General features: G+C 33.4%; 1 protein-coding gene across 3 annotated transcripts in view; it reads left to right on the top strand.

Annotated features, from left to right (window-relative positions):
- OLA1 (Obg like ATPase 1) overlaps positions 1-26,507 on the top strand; it is a 170,993-nt gene that overhangs the window by 68,654 nt on the left and 75,832 nt on the right. For all 3 annotated transcript variants that reach the window (XM_063099362.1, XM_063099352.1, XM_063099370.1), the window contains one exon: positions 26,297-26,472. In XM_063099362.1, the coding sequence (XP_062955432.1) occupies positions 26,297-26,472 (176 nt within the window). The remainder of the gene's footprint in view (positions 1-26,296; positions 26,473-26,507) is intronic.

Genomic DNA, 26,507 nt, shown 5'->3' with positions numbered 1-26,507 from the left:
TTAATTTTTTTCTCTGATGGTTCATGCTTTTTGTGTTCTCTTTAAGAAATCTTTACCCTATTCAGTGTCACAGAGATTTTCTTTTATTAAAGTTTAATAACTTTAGCTCTTACATTTAGATCTATCAACCATTTCTAGTTAATTTTGCATTTGGCATAAGATAAGGGATTAACATTAATTTTCTTCCATATAGATATCTAGTTGTTCCACAATCATTTGTTGGAAAGAAAATCTTTTCTCTTATTTAATTAACTTGGCACCTTGTCAAAACTCAATTGACCATTTTGGGGGATCAAGTGAAGGGTCTGTTTTTAAACTGTTCTGTTCCATTGGTTTGTTTGCTATTCTTCTGCCAATACCACATTCTCTTGATTCCTGTAGCTTTATAGTAAGTCTTCAAATCAGATAGTATACGTCTTCTGACCTTTTCTAGGTCCTTTGCATATTTGTATAAATTTTAGAATCACTTTGTTTAATAAAAAAGCCTGTTGGAATTTCATTGATTTTTGACTTTGTATTGAAAATATCAATGGAGACTGCAGTCCATAAACATGGTAAATTTCCTAGTTTATTTAGGTGTTTTCTCAACAGTATTTTGTAGAGTACAGATTTTGTACATATTTTGTGAAATGTATCCAGAATTTTTCATATTTTCTTGCTATTATAAATGATATCATAGGTTATTTATAGATGCCCTTAATCAGGTTGAAGTAATTATCTTCTCTTCTTAGTTTGCTGGGAGGTTTTATCCTGAATGGGTATTGAATTCTGTCAAATGCATTTCTTTCATTTATTGAAATGATCATATGGTTTTTCTTTTTTATTGTATTTATATGGTGATTTACATAGACTGATTTTTGGATGATAAAGCACTCATTTCCAAGATAAATGTGATGAATATAATCCTTTTTACACAATTTTGGATTTGATTTGCTAAAAGTTCTTTTCAAGGATTTTTACATCTGTTAATGAGGGATTATTGGTTCTGTGGTTTTCTTTTCTTGTGTACTTTGATTTTGATACCAGGGTAATATTAGCCTTGTAAAATCAATTGGAAAGTATTTCCTTGTGGATTTTCTGAAAGAGATTGTGGTAGATTGGTGTTATTTCTCCCCTAATTGCTTAACAGAATTTACCAGTAAAGCCATCTAGGCCTGGAGTTTTCTTTGTGAGAAGCTTTTCATTTCATATTCAATTCCTTGAATTGATATAGGACTGTTCATATTTTTTATTTCTTCTTGGTTCAGTTTTGGTAATTTTTTCTTGGTGGCATTTTGATTATTTCATCTAGGCTGTTAAATTTATTGGCAGTAAGTTGTTAATATTCTCGTATGATTAATGACTAAGGCTCTATAATTATGTCCCCTCTTTCATTCCTGATATTGAAATTAAATATAATTTTTGTCTTCTATTTTTTCTTGATCAGTATCTAGATGCTTGTCAATTTTATTTTTTAAAGGACCATGGTTTCATTGATTTTTCTTTATTCGTTTTCTGTTTTACCAGTTACTTTTCATGTCTTTATTATTTCCTTCTTTCTGCCTATTTGGTTTTAATTTGCTTTTTTTCCCTTCTAATTTCTTAAAGTGAGAACTCAGATTATTGATTTAAAAGCTTCTTTTCAAATATAGTGTTACAAGCTTCCCTCTAAGCACTGCTTTAGCTGCATCCCACATATTTTGATATGTTGTATCTTTTTTATCATTTAGTTTTAAATATTTTCTTATTTTTCTTGTGACTTCTTTTTCAGTCCATTGATTTTTAAGAAGTATGTGTATTTCCAAATATTTGGGGATTTCCTAGTATTCTTATTATTATTGATTTCTAATTTAATTCCTTTACAGTCAGGGACCATCTTCCATATTATTTCAGTGTTTTTAAATTTATTGAGACATGCTTTTTGGCTCTGCATGTAGTCTGGGCCAGATGAACTATGTGCTCTTGAGTTATTACTGGATGTAATATATAAATAAGTCCAGATGATTGATAGCATTGTTCATGTCTTCTATGTCTTTACTGGTTTTTTTGTCTTGTTTTATCAATTAAGCTCAGAAAATATTGTTAAAATATCCAACTCTGTGGAATTGCCAATTTTTTCTTTAATTCTATCAATTTTGGCTTCCTGTATTTTGAAGCTGTTATTAGGCACATACACATTATATGAATATTATGCCTTAGGTATATATTATGTCTTCCTGATGAATTTACTGTTTTTCTCATTATAAAATATCTATCTCCAGCAATATTTTTATTTTGGAATTAATTTTATCTTAATATAGCTACTAGAGCTATATTATGTTTATTGTTTTCCATCCATTTACTTTCAGCCTACCCATATCTTTATATTTAATGTGTGTCTCTTATACAGAGTGTGGTTGTGTCTTATTTTATTACCAATTCTGGCAGCACCTTTTCAATTGCTTAGTCTGTTGTCTAATGGACTTATTGATAGGTTTGGATTTGTTCTTTTTACTTGTGTTCTATTTGTTGCTTCTGTTTTGTTCCTGTTTTTGATTACTTGAACATTTCTTAGGACTTTATTATTATTATTTTTTTTTTAAAGATGACCGGTAAGGGGATCTTAACCCTTGACTTGGTGTTGTGAGCACCACGCTCAGCCAGTGAGCGAACCGGCCATCCGTATATGGGATCCGAACCCGGGGCCTTGGTGTTATCAGCACCGCACTCTCCCGAGTGAGCCACGGGCCGGCCCCTTAGGACTTTATTTTAATGTTCATCTTGGTTTTTAACTAGTCTTCTAGACCTTTTTTTTTAATAGTAGTTGCTCTAGCAGTTGCAATATACTTTCTTAACTTTTCAGTTTCTGTACAGATGTCCTTAAGTTTTTTATAGTTTATGTACAGTTTATATTGTATCACTTCATATAAAATACAGAAAATTTGTAAGTGTATAATCAATCAGGGATGTTGGCAATGAATTCTCTTAGTTTTCTTTCATCTAAAAATGTCTTTATTTCAGATTCATTCTATAAGAATATTTTTGCTGGATGTAAAATTCTTGGTTGACAGATTTTTTGTTGTTGTTTTTCTTTCCCTGCTTTAAAAATGCTGTCATACTCCCTTCTGACCTTCTTAATTTCTGATGAGAAATCAGCCATTGATTGAAACATTTTTCTTTTGCTGCTTTCAAGATTTGCTCTTTACCTTTGACATTTGTTTCATACCTCAACTATTGTGTGTCTGCCATTGAGTGTGTCTCCACATGGACTTCTTTGAGTTTATTCTCCTTAGTGGTCATTGAACTTCAGTCTTTAAATTGCTATCTTTCAATAAATTGAGTTAAATTTTATTATTCAAATATTTTTTTCTGCTCCTTATCTTTCCTTCTAGGACTCTAATTACATGCCTGTTGGACCATTTCATATTGTCTATTAGGTCCCTGAGGCTCTTCATTTTTGCTCAGTCTTATTTCTCTGTGTCATTCAGCCTAGATAGTTTATAAAGTTAACATACTCCTTCTACATTCATCTCATTTTGGCTGTTATAATCATATAGTTTGTGTGTGTATGTTCTACTAAAACTTTATTTACAAAAACAGCAGGCCATTAGTCTGCGGTTTTCTGACCCTGGCTTTAGAGTATAGCTATGTGTTGTCTTTCTTTTTTTATAGGTTTTTAAAAAATTGAAACATGATTGATTATACATATTTGTGGGGTACAGGGTTGACTGTCAATACTTGTGTACAATATGTAGTGATCAAATCAGGATAATTAGCATATTCATCATTACAAAATGTAATCGTTCTTTGTTCCATTAACCAATTTCTTGGTGTAGTTTCTTTTTGTAAGGTATTGTGTTTATCAGTTCTACACCAACTTTCCTTCCTTCCTTCCTTCTTCCCTCCCTCTCTCTTTCCCTCCCTCCCTTCTTTCTTTCCTTTGTTCTGCCATTTCTGTTTCTCTGTTGGGAATGCCTATCTTTTTGTTTATTGCATGCCTAATTTAACTTTATTTATTGAAGATAGTTTTAAAAGGCAGTAAAAATTTTTTTCTCAGCTACTTTCAATATCTGGGTCATCTCAAGTCCAGTCTCACTTGTTTTCTTTTCTCTTAATAATATACTTGATTTTCCTTAGGTGATTTTTGATTGTACCCTGTACATTCTGAATATTAAGTTGTGGTGGATTCCATTGTTTTTCTCTGATATTTGTTGTTTCTTTTGTATTAGTAGGCAATTGGACTTGAACTATAAACTCTATTTGTTAGGTGGTAGCTCCAGTCTTCACTTCACATCTTTCAGTCTGTCCTCTTTGAGTCTGCCCTGCCTATGCATGGTTCTGCTATCAGTCAAAGAGGTGTGTGTGCTGATTTGGGGGATTCTTTCTATTTTTCCTGGCTCTTTCTCTTCCCTTTGCACTCTTCCATGGCTGTAGTTTCTGTGGCTTTAGTTTTCTGGTTCCCCGGGCCAGAAAGAGTATGATTTATTTGCTTGTCAGGCTGTGCTGCCAACACTTGGCCCCAGGACAAAAGTCTTGAAAAGAGGAATTCACTTCTTATAACTCCCATCCTTTGAGCATGTATTCCCAACCAGTGAGTCTTATTCTCTTTGCTCTTCAGTGTCTTTAGGTAGCTGCTTTTTGTATCTTGTCCATGTGTTTTCCATAGGATCTTACTATGCTATATTGAAAATTAAAGCCCCTGGATAGAATTTTAGGCTACCTAATAAGTCAGTGGCAAACCAAAACTGGGATTCAAATTTCTTCTTACCAGATTTATACACCAGTACTTTATTTCCTGTAGTGACAGTATGCATAATAAAGCAGTGGGTTTTGAGCCCCCCAAAAAAGGCATTTGAAATTTATAGTTAAATTCAACTTATTACCAAAATATAATCATAATCTTATATTGATTATTATTTTGTATTTGATCTTTAGTAGTAATATATTACCATCAAACCTTACTTATTATATAATAAATTTTTGTTGAATGAATAATCGATAACTCTAAGGATTATATTTCTAAAGATTCTGAATTTACTAGGACTGGTGTGCTCTCTCTGATGTAGCCTTTGGAGGTTAATTGAAGAAGATGTAAACAATTCAGTCCATTTTGTTAGTGATTAAATTGTAACTAGTTTATATTTACTGATATCTAATGGGGTAATTTTTTTTTGCTGGGGATAGGCTAAATGTTGTAATGACTTCTGGGTTCTTTCCTTTTCTTCTTTTTTTTTCAGTTTACTCCAGATTTAAGACATAATTGTTGATGGTTTTTAATGTGAGTTTAATCTTTATCTTGCACAACAATTATTACAACACTATTATAAAAGAAGATATTAAGTGAATTCTTAACAGGAGTTGTAGGAGAAAAGTAGAGAACTTTAATATATTTTTTCCTTAAAGAAGGTCTAGGTTAAAATCTTTTAGCAGGGTAATTTGAGGCCATGAATTGGAATAGTAGCTGGGTAAATCAACAGTACATGAAACATTTTGCCACATCTTTGTGCTTCATTGTTTGAAAGATAATACTGATGATTATAACTAACAGAAATTTCATAGTAATCTGTATTATTATAGAACAGAATTTTGCAGATATTTAAAATGATATCAATGGCGATACCTAGCAAAATGATAAAGGAAACAGTATTGTTTGCAGTATAGCAATAGAAATGACTTTCCTTTTGGAGATCAGAACCCCATTCAAGTAAATGCTTAGCTACATCTATGATATACCCAAGGAATTTTAATTGGCTTTCAATCTTTTTTGTTGTTGTTAAGAATTCCTAGTTCACGTTTGGATCACATTTTCCAAGTGTGTGAACCAGTACTGCCACTTTTCATAGTTGGGTACTGGAAGAGGATCCTATTCCTCTCTTGTATCTGCTTGCTGATAACTGTTCTCAGTTTGTTTAGGAAACTGTTTCTCAGAGCCTTAGTTATAGCTTCCTTACCTGCAGGAAGTAAATATAGGTCCCACTTGTAAATAAATTGGTATATTTTTAGTATGTGAATTGAAATTCCCTAAATTGGGTTAAAAATAAAATGTTCAGGTAGATTAAAAAAATTGATCAGATAATATCTTCTAAGTATTACTAGGAGGTGACATTTGAGCTATGAATGATAATCATTCGCTAAACAATGAAAAGAGAAAAGACATTCTCATTATCTTACAAAGTGTTTCTTTTTGTCTCTATTACTGAAATTATTTAATTTGACGAGCTAATCCAATTTCTTTGATAGGTGCTACTCTTGTGTATGATAAAGGCTTAAACATTATTTAAACAAACCATTTAATGTTTAAGAAATAAAACTTGAACTGGAGAGACTTTGGTTAGATGAAAGGGAACAAGAATTCCCTTGACATGGACATTCCTCTCCAGAAAAGGGGGAATAGGAAAAACATTTGTCTGTATCTTCTTTTTCTCAGAGATTTTGCTGCACAATTCTTTTCAGTACAAGTTATCTATTTTTGGAGATGAAGGAACTTAAGGTCAGAAAGATTATTAGCTACACCACCTTGGGCAAGTTAATGGCAGGACTCATAATTTCTGAAGCTGGGACTGTTGGCCTGACCATACCCTCCTTCATCACTCCTTACACCAATTGGTTGTATTTTCCTCAGGCAGATTTACTCTTTGTGTCCTGAATGTACCTTATGCACCCTTGTCTTTGCTGTATCCCATTTATAAATATGAGATAGTAGGTACTCATTATTACAGTGTTCTATTTATGGTAGGAAGCATAATGTATGAGCTGTGATACTTTCATTTACAATAGAATTCCAGTTTAGAATGGCTTAAAAAATAAAGGTAGTCTATTGGGTTTCATTAATTAGAAGACAGGATATATGGTTTCAGGCAGTACTTGATCCACTGACTCAAAATTGTACCTAAGGACTTAATTTCTTTCTGTGTCTATTCTCTGCCTTGGCCAGCTTCATCCTAAGTCTGGTTACGCTGATGGTCCTAAGATGGCTTCCTGCATCTCACTGGCCACGTGGTGTTTAGTTATATCCATCAGGGAAGAAAGAGTAACTTTGTCCCAGGCTTCCAATAAAAAGTTTCAAGATTCATTCCACTTTGGCTAGATTAGGTAACATGCCCAGTCCTTAACCAATCACTGTGGCAGATGGAATAATTTAACCTGAAAACACTGAAATTCCTAGGAAGCAAGCGATATAATTTTGATTAAATTTTATTACTAGAATTGTAGTAAAAATGTTTCCTCTTCATTAAATATATGGTGAAGTTTATTGTTCATAAAAACGAAACTGATATATTACTTTGTGGGATCACCAATCATAAAGCAGAATAGTATTTAAACCTCTTCATAGTTCTCTGTATTGGTTAGTACCAATTCTAAGCTTGTCTATATGGGGTAAAAAAGGACATAGTATAAATCTACAACTTTATTAAATGTCATGTTTTAAAAGTTTTATTTTTGTGTATTTTTAAACAATCTTTGGTTGGTTAAATAAAGTTCTTTACTCCAATTTTTTTAAAAAAACACCTCTTTTTGATTAGTTTTCTAAGCAGAAATACTTTTATTTAGAGAGTATTGATTTAATTTATATTATTGCTATAATTTGTCATCAGGCTCTGTCGGTCTTCTCTGGAAGTGCTTCTCTTCCATTTTGCTTCATTCTATTTCCACTACCACTTAACTGACCTTAGTAAAAGATTATTGCTGGGGCTCTCTTTTTCTGATCAGTATGACTCTGGGGCCACTTTCCTTGGTCACATGCTTTATTTAAAATGCAGAATCCCAAGTAGCACCCTGGTAATTCAGAATCACGGAGGGGGCTGGGAAACATATGCACCCTGGAAGATTTTTGAGAATCACTGTTCCATTCCCCCCCCCACCCGTTTTTTCCTTCAAGAGCAGTGGTTCTCTCTTATATTCCGCAGTTACTCTGTCCAAGAATTTGGGTCTTATACCCCAGAGGAGGAAGAAAGACTATTTTTCACAAAGTAGGAAATAATAGTATGCATTTTGTTAAATTTCTAACTTAAGTTTTATTACAATTGCAGTATTACTTAGAAGTATATATTATTGCTATGGTTTAAAATATATACACAAATAAAAATCTACCAGTTGCTGAATATTACAATGAATATTAAGTTTTGTACCATGCTAATTGTAAAACACAAAGATAATGAATACCTAAGCACACAGTTATTAAATAGGAAGCAGTACCTTCATAGTCTGGTATGAGGCAAGGAAAGGGGAACACCTAGGGTCCAGGGATATTGCTAATATTCCAGAGGACTACATGTTTGGCATATCACCTTTAATTGTTATATGGCCATTGAGAAATTAGATGTATCACTGCTTGAGAGTCATTGCATTTGATTATGTCAGTGCTTCTTGTAAAACATTCATACCTTCCTGGGAATTCCAATTTCTCCCTGGTACTTAAGGCTCTTCACTGTCCAGCATTAGCATGTTTTCCAGAGCTCTCTTTTCTCTTCTAAATTTTCCTCAGACGTATTTACTCTTTGTGTTCTGAATGTACTATATGCGTTCCACCCTTGTCTTTGCTGCACCTTTGCCTAAGTTTTATCCTTTAAGGTTCATAACCTCTGTGAACCCTTTGCCTCCATCCCCTTTTTGCTCTTTCTTTCTTCCCTCTGAGATCCAGAGCCCTCTTTATGCAGGTATCATTTTATGCAGCCATAGTTTGTTATATATGCTTGTCTTATTTCTTCAACTAGACTGTAAGCTCCTTGAAGGTATGGGCCATGTCATGTAATTTTGTCTCTCCCAGATACCTAAAATATCCTTTTTACATAACCATCAATGAAACAAGGAGGATATCGTTTCATTGCTAGAAAATTTTCTCCACTTTAGAGTAGTAAGCTGGTCTAAATTGTGGTCTAGTAAATATTTTACATACTATGGGGCTTGGTTGCCTAAGAGAATGTGCAAGGTGCAAATGAATATGTATTTTTATTCTCTTTATTAAAATCTATGAGTCAAGCAGTAAGATTTTTAGATAAATGAAAATAAAATTCTTGAGTTTTAATGTTTTACATTTATTGCTAGGCTTCTGTATATTTTTCTTTATGCTAGTCACATGCAGATTTATATATGGCATACGTATAAATAGGCTTATAGTTAAAATAATTTGTTTACATTATTAACTTGCCATTGTTACTGTAACTTCAGTGTTATTTTCTCCAGTATTATTAACAATTTTATTCAGGGTTAAAACTTAGCTAGCAAAATAATATGATACTGTGTTTAACTGTTGTGTTTGATATAGTTGGATGCATTCGGTAAAAATTTATATGAAGGAAAGGAAATCTTACTTTAAAGACAAACCGCACTATTTAAAATAGAAACCTGAGATCTTTTTAACATTGCAGCTGAATTAAATAATCTTTCCACCATTACTAAGAGGTGCATGTAGTTAAAAATACATTTATACATATTATTTTTAAAAACCTAGTTAACTTTAAAATATGTAAGTTTTCTTGTCGTTTAGGGTTCTGTGAAGCTGATCATCAAGAGGGTTGCAAATCATTGGTGGTTTCTATTTTCAGATTTCCACATCCCGGAGTAATTTGCTTTAATTTCACCCAATTTAACCTATACTTCACACCATCACCATTCAGCTTTAATAGCTATGTTCTATGCATAAGAAAAGCAGATAAATGTCCACAATTAGGCTGCAAATGATTACAACTAGTTAGGGCTCTATGAAGACAAAACTTAAAGGACTACGGCGCCAAACAAAGCCACAAAAGACGGCTGAAAATGCTGTCTCGAGAAGTCAAGTCTACCATGGCATTTGATTTATCACTTTTGTAGTTGATTTTACTTATTTTTAGTATATTGGCAGGTGTGCCTACTCTGAGAAATAGTCATCTTTAAAGAATATTGGTTCTGTTATTAATTTATTTCGGTTTTTAATTTATTTGCTTCCTTGAATTTTAGCGTAGATAACCAGATTGAATCTTTTTGAAAGAAAATTATTAAAATGGTAGCAGTTTTTTTTTGGATATTAAGGACAGTTTGTTTGAAATGTACTGGCATTTGTATGCCTTGTCAATGCATTTGTGAAATTAAGACTTCTGAAATGTTTATGTATATGTTGGATGATTCTATCAGACATTTAATGGAAGTATAGTTTTATAATTCTGTATGAATTTCATTTTTAGGTAGGTCTTACTACGTATAAGTCTGGATAATTACTTATATGTACTATTACTTGTACGTGCACATATATACAAGATTCAGAAATTGGTTTAATCTATTTGTGCCTATTTCCCTTTCTATGGTGTAAGTTCTGGTTAATGCTTAGTACATAGCGTTGTTTTAATGTATAAAGAATTGGTTTATGGTTTAAGGTTTAAAAAAGCTAAACTATTTATTATAATATAACAGGATTTTAAAATCTTATAAAAAAGTAATTTTACTTCCTCCTGCTGAGTAAAATTTGTTCTTTTAGTTAATGTACCTCTGTATTTAACAAAATAAATCTCAGTTTAAAGACTGCGTCCCATCTCTTTTCAAAATTTTCTGAAAATTTCAGTCATAGCTTCATGTATAAAAATAGTTTATTTAAATAATTTATAATAAATATAAACATAACATAAATATGTAATATAACAAGGTTTTAGTTTGGTGTTTTGACTTTAGTCATTCTGTTAGGTTTTCTCTCAGAAATTTTATACGGATAAGAGTAGCAATATTGATAGATAATATTATTTGTATTTTATGTACACCCAGAATTATTTGTATTTGAAATACTCCCCATTTTAGAAATGTAATCTTCACTATTTTATTTATTTATATGAAGGGTAACATTTATTTTAAACATGTACTTGTATAAGATAAACCTATTTTCTTAAATAATAATTAAGTAATGTCTCCTTAGTTTATTGTTGCATAGAAACCAAAATAAATGTAGTTGAAAAACCCAAGTGATTGTGGTTTTTATACACACATAACAAATACACTTGCATACATGTGCACACAGTTGCTAACTTTAAAAATAATGCTCAGGAATCAATAGCTTGTGTACCTTTGTTTATAAAACCAGTGTTTGGGAAAGTAGACTGAACTTATTATTTTAAAATATCCCTGTTTAAAGAAAGAAGTCAATTATCCTACAAAACAGATCAGTATAGCCATGGCAAGACAATGTAGCTACACAGCTTCACAGTTGTATTAAACTAGTTTCATATGCTATATCATAAAACTTTCAGTCCAATCAGCAACTAAATTTAAATACTGCAAATTGTAGCAGCAAAACAATAATTCTGCTGATTAGCCCCTTTCCATTTCTTGTAAGTGAACTGTTTATGCTGTTGAGTACCTTTTGAAAAAAGAAAAAGCCAAAACAGCCTTGATTAGTCAAGGAGTAATTGGATGACTTGATTTTAGCAAGAGAATGAATTGGTTGATGATAGCCTGTAACTAAGTGTAGTGGTTCTGTTCAGATGAATACATAACATACAGTCATCAGATCTTGACAGGTATAACATATCAGCAGTGCTAAAATCTGGTGGTGGGGGGGATAGGATGGAAATAGAGGGGAATAAGTTTGCCATGAAGTATTTTACTGGAAAATTTGAGGTGATTCTTAAAGGAATTTTATTCCATAGTTTTTTGGTTTTGATTCTACATTGGGGGTGGGTAGGGAGATTTGTCTTACTTTATTACTATAGTCCCGTTGTTTTATGCTCTCAAGACAAAATAGCCCTAAAAACAAAAGAGCTAATGGGACTATTTATCTTTTTTCTGCGGAACCAGCAATATTATAACCTTTCACTTCTGTTGAGGATCATGGTTTGAAGATTATGGTTCTTTAGTAGAGCCATGTGGGAAAGCCTTGAAGCATTAATTATAGTCATATTTAAAGTCTCGATTATGTGAGAACTTTTTGTATACTGCATTCTTATTTATGATTTCCTGGTTATTTTTAAGACCGTATCTGAGTTTATATTAGAGAATTATGGCATAAAACAAAGAAAAATTTAATGTATCAATTTCTAATTAGTCTTCTTAAATAAGCCCAGTTGTACCCCCTCCCCTCCTTACCCCCGAAATAATTTAATACAGTAACCAACCCTGCACTGCTATAATGTGCTATGTGGGTCCAAAAGTTTCAGTTGCATAAAATATGGGTTCACTTTATTGCTAGATGAATGAAATGACTGGGGTGAACCTGCATATTGCAGCTGCATAGCTAGTGGGGTGAGGGTGTCACAAGGTCCAGGCCCATCCAGATCCATTCTAGTACTGGCTTTGATTTGGCACCACCTGGTGGTGATTGTTTGCTCTGGCTTAGGTATTGATGGTGATGTCTAGATCTTGTGGGCTGGCAAGGACTTTAGGATTGCGGTAGATATTTTAGAAATTTCTCACATAGGTGATACTCATTTTGTTGGGCCAATTAAGGTGGTTTGCATCAAAAGACTTGCCTGTCCTCAGTCTGTAGGCTTTATCCTTCTTTCCATGTTTCTGCTCTCATTTTAAAACTGTGGTTTATTGTATTTAAGGATGTAATTATTTTGTGAGATATGTTATCTGGTTTTAGGACACGTGCTTTTCATTCAGACCCAAGAATGTGATTCCTGTTTAGTAATGTGGATTTAGTCAAACCATCATCTCTTCCTATTCTAACACCAGATGTTTTGGTGAATCTTCCCTTTTACATTCCTTCTGTTCCCACTTCTATGTCTTAGAAAAACTAGGTAAACCAGGTAAAAGTCAGAATCCATTGATATTATGAATAAAGTCTATAAAAGAGTTATTTTTAAAATTAATAGCCAGCCATTTACTTGATTGATTAATACCTGTCACATGTTTACATTTTTCAAGCATTTAAACACCAGTTCCAAATTCTAGCAGAGACAATATTTTATCTCTTCACAGCATCAATACACTTAAATATGGGATTAAAAATAATTTATAGTTCCATCAAAACCTCTACATGAATCTTAATCTAAATTTTAAATGGCATTCTACATAACATTAGTGTTCCAATATGAAACCTTGAGGCTGTTTTTTTCCATCAACTGGCGCTTAATACGGACTGCCTCCCAGCTTCCCTTCAGCCTGGGTTTACTTTCCTGTATTTATTATGTGCTGATTTGTCTCTCCTGTTAGACTGTAAACACCTTTGAAAGTAGAAACTAATCTTATTCAGCTTTTTTTAATCTCTGAAATTTGCCTTCCAGCTTCTAGCACCATTCTCTTTGTGATTAACATTCAGTAAACATTTGTTAAATGTCTCTTAAAATGTGTTACCTTTAAGTGGCTACTGTACACCTCCAATTAGGTGACAATTACATTTCCTTTCTTCTCAATTCGATATTATGCTTCCTACTCACTAGACAAAAAATCTCTGTAAATTCTACTTTCTTTTCTTTAATATGTATTTTTTTGGATTTACCGCTTTCATGTCATTTCTGTAACTAGAACCCAGCAGTCAACTGCTTTGTTTGTGATGGTCAGTTTCTCTCCAACCTATTACACAGAATCATTTAAAGAGAGTGTGGGTGAACAAATGAGCAAGAACAAAATCACATGAACACTTCTCTAAAAATCTACATAGGGATTTTATAATCTAAGAGATTAAATTTCAACTCCTCAGCTCAGTGTTAGAACCTTTCCATCAATTGACATCCGCGTGCTTGAACCTGTGGTAACATCTTTTGGTTGCTACGTAGCACAACCTTTGTCTTTTAATATGTACCAGTGCTTCTTAACCGTAGGTTGGTGATGTTTGGAGACATTTTTGATCTTCTCAGCTGGGGTGCTTGTGGTGTGCATGTGTGTTATTGGCATCTAATTTATAGAGGCCAGGGGTCCTGTTAAACATTCTACAATGCACAGGTCAGCTCTGCTAAGAAAGAATTATCTGTCCCAGGATGTTAGTAGTACCAATGTTGAGAAACCCTGGTCTACACCTTGTCATTAGCTTTTCATTTGTAAATATAGTTAATATATTTTTGTGCCCACTATGTGCCAGGCACTATCCTAAGCTCTTTACGTATATTATCACTTTTAATCTTCAGAACTATCTTATGAGGTAGGTACTGTTAGTATCTACATTTTACAGAGAAGGAAACTAAAGCACAGAGAAGTTGATCACATAATTAATTGGATAGTCTGAAACCCAGACTTGAATCCACATGTTCTGATTCCAGAGTCTGTGCCCTTAATCACTTCTGCCATACTTATACTTCCATCCAGCAGACTCCTTTTGACACTCTGCTTCCCTTTGCTAGTATCTGTCCCTGAAAGCCCTTATTCAAGCCTTCTCTCCTTAATCCTGATTCATGCTGACCAATCCTTTATCTCTTTTTATTGTTACATTTATTGATCTTAGTTATAGTAAATATATATGTTTTTCCTCTTCTTAATTTGATTTATAAATTTAAAAAATTGTATTTACTGAAATATGTAATCTAGTGCTACACACTCAAGAAGTCATCAGAAAATAATGAAGTGAATATCACTAATAGTTAAGCAATTCAGAGGTGAAGAGATAAGACTCAAGAAACTTCTTTCCTGTATTATTGCAATTTGCCATATTTCATACTTTTCTTCTCTGCTAATTTATGTGATTGATATGCTTAGCATTTGTTTCTTTAAAATGCTCTCTAAGTATCATATTATGTGCTGTAAAATTGATCCTTTGCTGTTGTGCTGCATGTTTAGCTTCATGTAGAATCTATAATTCCCTTCTAACAGTTTTGCATTCTGAGCGCTAATAAGTTCTTGGGGCATTCATTCATTCATCAGTTCTTTTATTCATTGTTTACAGTACTGGGAGTAAAGACAGAATTCTATTTTTTTTAAAATTCTTTCTTTCATTTTTTTTCCTCCTTACATTATTCCTTGGAAAGACATAAAAATAGATTTTCTCAGAAGCCATATTTAGGGCAATATGTTACCCATCAATTTTAGTGTGCTTTATTCCAAACAAGTCTCTACAACTCTTCTGTGACTCCAGGATGGTAGAGATCTCTTAGATCTGAATTCTCTTGTATTTGCCTTGTAGATGAGGGCAAACTAAGCTATGCATTTTAAAAACAAATGTAATTTCTAATAGAAAGAAAGGATATATTATATTATCTTTGAGGCCCAAGAAAGGGAGTAGGCAAAAATTACAGTGACAGTTAAACATAAGGAAATTTCAGGCTTAATGAGTCAGTGCAGGAGTGTGATTTAACCAGAGGATTTGTGGAGAGTGGTGGTGGTGGTGGTAAGGTTGGAAGGGTGGGATGAAGCCACTGTAAACAGGGTTTTTTTTCTACTAGCAGAAGGCTAAGTGATGTTTTAGAGGTGAGGAAGTTAGTGTGAGTGAGAGTGGTTATTGGGAAGGATACATACAGGAAAGGCAGCTTGCTCAACATTGGAAGTAGGGTAGAATCTCAATATTAATTAAAATAACATTGATTAAATTTGCCTTTTACACATTTAACATATTAATATAGAACAAGATGTGAAAATCTTGTTGAGAGATGAATGCTAGTTCTCATTAAGGTGCTTTTTTTCTGCCTACTTCTTTGGAAAGAGTTGATATGTTGTAGCAACTAAAAATGTTAAACCCTTGAGCAATTGAATATAATTAAGTACAGGTGTTGACTCTGGGTTATAATTCATAACTTTTAAGTTACTTTAAGGATTTCTTAATGGTGTGGATGCGTAATTATCTACAATGTAAGTACAATACCAGTAACTGTCAGGCAGAATTTTCTGGTGTTCTACACATTTAAAAGAATCACATTGTGTAATATTGTAATGTGTTGTTACTTCCTGTCAGTTAAGTGGTGTCAGTCATAACCAAAAAGCTTTTTTTGCTTGCTACTACTCTAAGATTCAATTTTAACGTTATTCATGACTTTCTCCCTGCTTCTTTTTTTCTGTTTTCCTCTTTTTATCACATCCTACCTATTCAATATTTTGTTTGATTCACTGCTTAAAAGTATATTATTTTTAATTTAAATGAACTCTTAAAAATTAGGAAAAAGTAATGAAAAAAATTTTAAGGTTTCTCAGAGCTGGACTTACCCACTTTATTTTTCTCTCCTATACTAAACGTATATTTGTCTCAAGATTTGGAATTATTTTTACTTATAGCATAGCTTGCTTCCATATAAGCTAACTGCTTTGTGTAAAAGTCCTGCATGAATTATTTCTAATTTTTAAAATTTTAGATTGGTCCCTCAAAATCAGCCACTTGTTCATTTTATTTTTCTAAACTTTTTGAAAACCTTGATCAATTTTTGATTATGTCAGAGAGATGGTAGTTTTCTTCCTCTTGGCCAAGATTTAGTTGTAGAGCCTTTTCCTGTAACGAGGGAGGAGGAAAGCAAAGCAAAAGCAAATTCTTTTGGTAACCCACAGTTCTGTTTATATGTCAGAATTAAACCATTAGGCTGTAGCATAGATTGGGTTATGTTAGGGCCTTTGCTATATCTCAGGTAATAGGTTTTTCCATAGAAAATGAAGGTTGAAGACTTTAAAGACTACTTTTGATTGATTTATTGTAAATAAGTACAACCCATCAAGTCCTCTTACACTATTCCATTTATGCTTTTGCATCAAGTAATTAACAGTTTACATTACTAGGCCAATTATTCCAGTTTTATATGTTTACAAAATATTTTGTTTCTCAAAAAATCTGTAGATATATCCACTTAAAGTAATTAAAATTTGATTGATGCAACCCTTTTCATTTACTTCAAACTCTGAAGGCTAGAAACTTAAATCTACATCCTTTTTAGGGGAATATTGTTATGAGAATGATTTATTCTTTTGTGTGTTTTAAAATTTGCCTTGTTCCCTGATATTGATAAGAAAGGCAAATTGATTTTTGAAATAAATTTTATAAATTGAAATGCCCTTCTCTCACTTCTGAACTTAAGGAAAATAGTTAAAACTACACATCTTATTTAATGCAGAGATAAATATTGCAAACTCGAGGTCCAGCTATGAATTAGATCGTGTTTTTACTCAAATTGCTTTTATTGTCAAGATGGGAAGTTGCTTTATCTAGATGAAGACTAGAGTTTTACAGTGCACCTCTGAACCAGAACTTAAACTACATTTTTAAATCATTGCATTTGAAGTGTGCAATAAATAGCTTTACTAACTCCCCTCCCTCCGTAAGCCATCTCTCCCCAATGTAGTAAAGAATTTTTGTCATGTCACATATGGAAAATAAATAGGAACTTGCATCTTCCAGTATTGTCAATAAAGCCAATGCATATTTAGCTCTTTCCCTTCTTGTTCAATATTAATGAGCTACAGAATTGTAAGGAAGTTGGAAACCAGAGTTCTGACATAAGATAGGACTTTGCTTTGAAGAATATATTTGAAATTTGAAAAAGATTTTGAGCAAGATATCCTCGATCTTGATTTCCAACATTATATTTAATAATTTATCTTCTTCTGGTTTAGTAATGAGGCTTCTAAAAACTTTTAGTAATTTTGGTGGGACTCGGGATTAAAATATAGATAATTCAATACATTTACTGTTCATCACATAGGATAAACTGGAAAGCAATGTGAAATAATGTAGCATACAGGACATTTTGGTGCTGTGATTTAATATTACCATATATTTGTAATAATTTTATTTCTCTTTTTCTAGAGTCTGCATTTTGGTTATATAATACCTTTTGATGTCATACCTGACTTGGGATTTTAATGTTACGTGTATTGGCTTTACCATAAATGCAAATGAAGATCTTTTGGCTTGAAACTTTGTTGTGATCTCTCTCCCCCCCCATCCCTCCCAGCCTCCCTTCCTCCCTCCTGTTACCATTTTTAAAAATCTAGTTGACTAGATAAAACTAAAGTGAAGTAGAGACTTCACTTTAGTTATGTCTCACTATTCATCCTGTCTTCATATTTCCCATCAGTACTCTAGTGCAGTTCTTCTCGTCATATTTGGATTACAGCAATTCCCTTTTAGCAGGTTTCCTACGTTTTCTTTTTTTGGTAGCTGGCCAGTAGAGGAACTGAACCCTTGGGTCCCTACTTCTGGTTAGTCTTTCTAAAATGCTGCTTTCCATTTATTACTCACTAGAATAAAAACCATTGTTGTCTCCTTATTGACTAGCAGATCAGATCCAGGCTTACCCTGATATTTGGATGTCCCTATTCTCCACCACTAGCTGTTGTAATAAATTCTGCTACTCTTCAGTACAGTTTATCACTGTTGTCAGTTCTCCAGTAAGCTTTGTTCATTTCAACCTTTATTTTTATTTTTATTTTTGGCAGCTGTCGGGTAAGAGGATCCGAACCCATGACTTTGGTGTTATAGTACTGCACTCTGACCAACTAAGCTAACCAGCCATCCGTCAACCTTTATTTTTTATCTGACACTTTCCCTAGTTACTTGTCATGTTTTTCTTCATCTTCTTTACCTGTACTAACCTTTTCTATTTGTAAAGGCCTTGTTGATTACTTGTTATTAATTATACTTATATTTAAAGTGCTTGCTAGTCAATATTGTTCTCCCTTTTTAATAGATTTGTTTTCCCAACCAGATTGTCTACTTACTGAGACTAAGATTCTATTATTTTGATTTTTGTTTTCAATTCTCACAGGCTTAGCACATTGTTAGATATATAAGGAAGCCTTCTTCAATTGGAAAACTTATATTTGGCAAAGCATATTGTGGTTTGCATACGTATGAAAGGGTGGCAGTTTATGCATTGGTTTATATATTAAGGAATTCTTTATTTCTGTACTGTATAGTGGTAGAGGATGGAAGGAGCACAAGTCACATAGGTCCATCTTGACCACATACTCTCTTATTCCCAGGAAACCTCTAGACATGCTATTTGTTGGTATGGTGATCTGAATCCTTGACCTTGATATTATAACACTGCGCTCTAACCAGCTGAGCTAATTGGCCAGCCCTAGACATGCTGTTTGGAATATCAAGGTTTCTATGACAGATGGTTTATAAAGTACTGCTGTAAAGTCTGTACTTTTCAACACATAATGTCTTTTAAAATCTGTGTCTACATCTAGCTAGGTATGCTTTGCTTTTGAAAACTTAATACAACTCCAGTTTAAGTAGCATATAGCAAACCAGTTGACTGAAGTCCTGAATTTCCAAAGTTTATTGTTATTTCTGAAGTCTTTTTTTGTTTCTGAACTTCGGATAGATTTAGTATCCTAAACAGAGTGCAGATCCTTTTTACTCAAATCTTTATGGAATAAGACAGGCTTTGATTGAATGAGTAAATTGATCAATCTTCAGTTCATTTATAATCATTGAAAATAGCTGACTCATCATTTCTGCTGCATCGTACCAGAAAATATCATGCAGAGCATACAATATCATATGGATATTCAAATGTACCTCACAAAATATGTATTTTGACTGGACCTCAGTGAAGGAGGCACAGAAATTACAAAAGTCACAACTTAGTATAAGCATTGATATTTTGCTCTTATTCACTTAGTGAATAGATTTTATATTGAAAATAATTTAAATAACTAACTGTATTAGTCCATTTTGTGTTGCTATAACAGAACACCTGAGACTGGATAATTTATAAAGAACAGAGGTTTATTTGGCTTGTGATTCTGGGATAGCTGCATCTGGCACGGGCCTCAGGCTGCTTCTGCTCATGGCGGAAAGTGGCAGGCAGCCAACGAGTACAAGCAGATCACATGGCAAGAGAGGAAGCAAGAGAGAGAGGTGGGAGGTGCCAGGGTCTTTTAAACAACCAGCTCTCTTGGGAGCTAAGAGTGAGAACTCACTCATTACTCTCCCAGCTAGAGAGAGCACTTAATCCATTCATGAGGGATCTGTCCCCATGACTCAAACTGCCGCACTGGGGATCAGATTTCCACATGAGTTCTGGGAGGACAATACATCCAAACTCCATCATAACTAAAAGATGTTTTTTGGTTCATTTTACTTGGTATTGCCTTTAAATGTACTGGAGCCACTCAGAGGAGTTATGGGTTGAAGATTCTGTTAGAGTGTAACAGAGGGATAAGAAAAGAGAACTGAGAGAGACATCAGCATTTTTGGGGAAGTTACAGCAAGAAAAGGAACGACCTAAGAAGAAATGACCAGAAAAAAATAGAAGAAAATCAGGAGAATGCAGTTAGAGAGAAGCAGTGGAAGAGACTATTGGAATGCTCTGAAGTTACATGCTACTAAGCAGTCATTCAGGATTCCTGAAGAATGACTGTTTGATTTACCGTCATGAAGGCAAATCATTGCTGTTCTTTTTAAGATCAGTTTCTGGTAGTTTGGTGGAGGTATATGGCAGACTGCAGTGGGTTGAGTTATAAATAGGAAGTAAAGAAGTGGAGACAGCAGGTGCAGACAGCTCTTTCGGAAGGTTTGTTCCTGTCCTGGAGGAAAGAAAGCAGTAGTTGGAGTGGGAATTAATGTCCAGGGGTGACTGACATGATTGATTTAATATAGAATCTTAAGCCTACTTAAATGTTGATGGGAAGGTATTAGTGGAAATGTAGGTGATACAAATGTAGGTGAGACTGGCATAATAGATTGAGGTCTTAGGAGATAGAAGGAACAATATGTGGAGTAAACTTCCCTGGGGTGAGGGATAGGATCCAGAACAGAGATGGTAGGGAGATTGACGACAAATAATAGAAGGTGGTATTTTCGTGGTTCTCATAGAAGTAGAGAGTAGGATAATGGTTACCAGAGGCCAGGAGGGGAGGAGAAATTGAGAAGAGAAGTGGTGGACTAATGGATACAAACCTATGCTGTCTACCCTAAATAAATCATTGTACAGTATATGGATGTATTGAAGTGACACACTGTATCCCACAAATATGTACAAGTAAACGTTAAATGTAAAATTTTTTTTAAAGGTGATGTTTTCCACTTTACTGCTGTAAAGAAGGAAAGGTAAACACAAAAAGGGGGGTTAGTTCTCCAAAAATGACAAGCATTTTCTCAGAAATGAGGATAGGTCATCTGCTGAGTAGCAGGGGAGAAAGGGAAAGAAAGCATTTGAAATGTGAGAGAAGTCAAGAAGGTTTGAAAAGAGTACTTTTTTGTGAAAGGATACATTGTAGGATTGCTGAGTTAAGAAATTTTTGTGATAGAATCCAGCCTAAGCCTAGCTCATGGCTAATTTTCTTCTATAACAAATTGTTTTAAAAATGAGAGTTTACAATAGTTAATATTATTTTCAGCCACCTATTTCCATATGTGGCAGTGATTAGGCATAAAATAATTTTTGTGATAATAATGGTTTTCTCCCTGTAACTAGTCACTACAAAATGAAAATTTTAACTAAAATTTGTGCAAATTTTTCTGCAAATTAATTGTGTTTTTAAAAGGGACTTTTAAAAAAGAATGATTGTTTTTATAAAAATAACATATTGTTCATTATGAAAGGTTTAAGTGAGACCAAACTGATTAAGAAGTTTTAAAAAATTTGTCAGTAGCTCCCTGCCCAGAAGTTATTTTCATTAGCATTTGGTTGGGGTCATTAAGAATGAGAAGTGATTTTATATAAATGTGATCATATGGTGTATATGCTATTTTAAATAGAATACTTAATTTTGTTTTGAATTTGAAAGAAAAAATTGAAGTAATACAGAAGACATTACTGAAATTCAGGGGTTTTTTTTTTTTTTTTTTCTTTTTCAGAATATATGTTCTTGAATGGTCCTGCTATAGTTAAGAAAAAGGATCATTTTTTTCCTGCATCTATTGAGATGATTTTTTAAAAAAAGAAAGAAAAAGGATTATAAAAATACTAAAAGCTTGGAGAAATTATTTTTAAATTACATGGTTCATCTTTATATAGCATCTATTGATTCCTTATTATAAAAGATGAGGAAATGAGTGCACTTATGCTTTTACCTTACTTCTCTCTATCCCCCAACTTTTATGTTATTATTTTTAACTTTTTATAGATTATAATCTGTATTCTCTATTTTGTTAACATAATTTCTTTGGTTGTTTAGTCTTAATTATATAGAGAGTGCACAGTCTGTTCACTTTTGGCCTCTATTTCTGACAAGGAAGAACAGCTTGGCTGGATATAAAATCCTCAAGTCACATTTTCTTTCCTTAGAACTCTGAAGACTTTGCCCCACGGTCCTTAGGCATAGTGTTACCTTGGAGAATTCTGAAGCCTACGCGTGACTTGATTTTAAGGCTTGTATGAATGTAGTATTCTTCTTTTGTTCTTGGTGATGTGTATGGTGTTGATAATTCTGTATCATTGGTTGACCAAACTGCAGTTGGTCAAGTTTAATTTTTGTTTCAATGTTTATGCCAGCTGGCTTGAAATGTGATACTTGAAGGTGGCTATAGTTTCTAAGTGTTCCATCTTCTTGACTGATAGGATCCCTTTTACAGATTGTGAGAAATCTTAAGATGTCTTACTTTTTATACTAGTCCACTTATGGTATAGAGAGAAGAATGTTCTCAAAACCCGAGGAATGTAGAAGTGCTAAAATTTTGCTCTTTTGGACTCGAGTTATAAGAAATAAGTAGATATGTTTATGTTTATATCCTTGAGTCATAGTCACCAATATTCACCTTATTTCTATTTCTGAAGCACTTCAAGCTTGTTCTCATTTTAGGGCTTTTATATTTTTTTAGAACCCTCTTCCATCAGATTGTCACATTACTGCCTCATTCAGGCCATTCTGGTCTCAGCTCAAATGTCATCTCCTCAGAGAAGTCTCCCTGCCAGTTCTGGCTGAAATACCGCAGAGCAGTTCCTCCCTCTCTCCAGCACACACCTACATGCTGTATCACATTACCCTATTTTATACAGAATAGTACCAGAAATAAAAAAATTGGGTAATATCCCACTACCATCAAAATGACCATAGTTAATGTTTTACATTTACCTTGATAGAAGTAATTTTGCCCCAAAAGGTGATTATTTTATACACGTTGATCCAAATTTAATACTTTATACGTAATAACTCATTTTTTTGGCTAAATTTATTTAAACAGGAAACTTTTGTCACTAATGTGAGTGGAAAATTAGTATCACTTGACAAAATTAAACATATTAAAAATAAGTATAAATATAATAAAAACTACAGTTTTATGACATTTTTTAATCTTTAGAAGCTCTGAGGCTAAGGACTACTCTGTTGGTAAAAAGATTGATTTATAAATGCTAAACATTAAAGGCCAATAGCATCAATTCATGACTTTCTCCTTGACAAAGTCAGTATTGAAAGAGAATTGAAATGGAAGTAACTTTCTCACCAAACAATTCAGTATAATGTAGCATATAGTCTTTGTCTTCTAAACTTACCAGTGCACTAAAACTAAACACTGTTTTAGTTGATGTAAATTTGAAATAAATAACTTTGGCCATGGACTAGGGTAAAAGTGTGCTAGTCAGTTAGTGTTAGTGAACTAGTAAGAATTACTGGGGAAAAAACCTGTAAACTCGCAAATCATATCAATGTTTTAACTATATTGCTGTGGAATTCTTCTAAATTTCTAATTCCTACATCATGAAAAAAATAGTACATGCCCCAAATTAGTGAAGGACTCTCAAATTAGTGTTGGGCTCTCTGCTAAGCACTTCACATATGAGGCACTTCAAAAAGTTCATGGAAAAACAACTAAAAGACAATACAAATCTTTTCATGAACTTTTTGAAGACCTCTCATATATTACCTGATTTGATCATACCCATTCTCAGAGAGGTAGAAGCATTTTCATTTTAAAGATGTGAAGCTAGAGGTTAGGTAATCTTAGGTCTAAGTTTCTATGGCCAGTATGTCTGTCTGACTTCAAAGGTCATATTCTTAACCACTAAATCTTGGACTGAAAAAGACAAGATGTGAAGAGAAGGTATAACATAGCATTCCTGTTTGGTGAAGTTTGTTGACCCAGGAGCATGTCTTTGGAAAACAACCTCTAATTTTTTAGCTCTAAGGAATCCACCAAATTATATGGATCTTTTATTTTCAGCTGTTCTAGGCCTCATGTCATCACAAGGGAATTCAGTTTTAAAGGACAGCCTTAAATGTTCTCTTTGCTTAATTTTTATCTTAATATTTGGCAATATTTCTTTTCAAAAATAAATTCTTCACATAGTATGTTACCATTTTATGAAATAAGTTAATATAATAATACTGCTAACCTTGTGTGTGGGAACAACAGAGCAATCCAGGGTATCCAGAGTCTGTGGTTTGAGTTTTTCTTATAGTAGGGAGAATGGATTAGAGATGATACAGTCATGACTCCTTTCCTAGGCTGATCCTTGGCAGAGTCTAGGCAAGGTGCAATGTAGAAGATAATTTGGAGGTTATAATGTAGACAAGTGATTCCTCACTCCCTTCCCCTTTTATTCTAGGTTTTCCCTTTGTATTAGTTCTGATCATCAGAGCGCTTTGTTTTCTTTTGCTTCCAGAAGAATTGCAATTACTAAGTTCTTCTCTATTATCCACTTGGTTAAAATTGAGGGTTATAATTAAGAAACTGTTATTTAAAACCTGCTAATGCATTTACTGTAGGGATGTTGTTGGGGACATCACTATAGTTAGTAGTTAGTCAGTGGCCCCTACTCTTTTGTTCTGAGTGTCATAGAAAGTTTAGTTACTTCTATCTATATGTTACTTGCACTGCTTTGACTGCTGGGAAGCTTTTACTTTTATTATCCTTTTTTTTTTTTTTTTAACCGGTAATGGGATTGTAACACCTGGCTCAGTGTTGTCTGCACCACGCTCAGCCAGTGAGCGCACAGGCCATCCCTATATAGGATCCAAACCCGTGGCCTCGGCGCTACCAGCGCCACACTCTCCCGAGTGAGCCACGAGGCCGGCCCTTTATTATCCTATTTTAATGTGCCATTTGTGTAAGATGCCTCAAATCATGACAAAAAGTAAATAATGCTGTGCTTTCATGGGGACTTCTTTTATATTTTCAAAGATTCAAACAATTTACCTAAATCAGCATTTGTCTAGTGTGTTTATTAGTAAAATATAATGTACCTCCTCATTTTTTGCCAATTTTGTTCATATGAATTTGACATAAGATCAGTTCTATGCCAAAAATTCTTAAATAATACTTTAAATATTTATATTTTAATTACAATAATATACTTATGTTTATTATTATTACTGAATAATTCACATTAAAATACAAATAATTATTTTTAATTCTGGGAAATTGTATTTTAAAAACTCTTTGTAACTTGTAACAAGAATATGTTGGTCTTTAGTATCTAAGAATGAGCTATATTCACTGTTTCTCTTATCAAACTCAATCAAATGGTCTCATGATTTCTGTGATACTTCTATATAAAATAATTGTTATAGGGCTGGCCAGTTAGCTTAGTTGGTTAGAGTGTGGTGCTGATAACACCAAGGTCCAGGGTTCGATCCTATACCAGCCATCTGCCAGAATAAATAAATAAATAAAGTGATTGTTACTTTATGTTTGAAAACATCTCATTTTGGAAGTATAATCTAATTGGTAATTTTAATGAAATTAATTTGTTTATAAATGTATTTATTATTTTGTGGGTATATCACTGCTTTCTGCTTATAACATTTCTTAGTATTTGTTCATTTTTTGTGATACTGTTCTTTATCTGGTAATTTGAGTAAATCCCAGTTGAATTATGTTGCCACATTATGTCTTCAAAAGGGCATAAAGTCAGTACACATGCTTCAGTAATATCTGGTTGTTTTACCCTTATGTTTCCAGTTGGCAATTTGAAATTATGGCTTCGACTGCACTTTAAATATGTAATAATAGCATGTGTTTCTAATAAGGGCCAGCACCATTTTGATCAGATAGTGTGAATGGTTGTCACTCATATATGACAAATGCACCTTCATCTGCTTCTTTGATAGCCCCCTAAAAACCATACCCTCAAATCAGGCCGATGAAATTAGCTGCTGTGTAAATTGTGTGTCTGAGTGGTTCATTATCTAATCACCGTCAGAACCACAGTGATAAAGTAGATTGAAGCAGGAAAGAGGTCTGCCAGATGATTTCAGGCCCCTCCCCCCCAAATCTGGTTTCCCTTGGAAACCCTAATAGTGCAGTTTAGAACTTCAGGCTTTCATGCCTGGAATTCAGTATCTTTCAACGTACCAAACTTAGAAATGCCAGTAGTTCTGGAAAATAATTTTCATTCTGTAAAGGCCATAATTTTATTTATTCCAATCAGTTTTTGAAATGTTGAGGCTCTAAACTGCTATTTTGTTTATAGTACGCTAAGTATTACTAAATGGGAAAAAAAATACTATGTCCTACTTGTTTAGAATTCATACTATAGCTATTTCTCAACCTTCTAGGAATCTTTTGCTCTAATCATATGACCCTCTGTATTATTTGTTTATTGAATTGCTTCCCTTTAATTCATTTTAGGTGCTTTTGAAGATGATGATATCACGCATGTTGAAGGAAGTGTAGATCCTATTCGAGATATAGAAATAATACACGAAGAGCTTCAGCTTAAAGATGAGGAAATGATTGGGCCCATTATAGATAAACTAGAAAAGGTGGCTGTGAGAGGAGGCGATAAAAAACTAAAACCTGAATATGTAAGTAAAAATTTACAGCTTCTTTTAGGTACTTG

Source organism: Cynocephalus volans, chromosome 1 (assembly GCF_027409185.1).
Source record: "Cynocephalus volans isolate mCynVol1 chromosome 1, mCynVol1.pri, whole genome shotgun sequence".
NCBI classification, from domain to species: Eukaryota; Metazoa; Chordata; class Mammalia; order Dermoptera; family Cynocephalidae; genus Cynocephalus; species Cynocephalus volans.
This window is presented reverse-complemented; position numbering and strand designations above follow the sequence as displayed.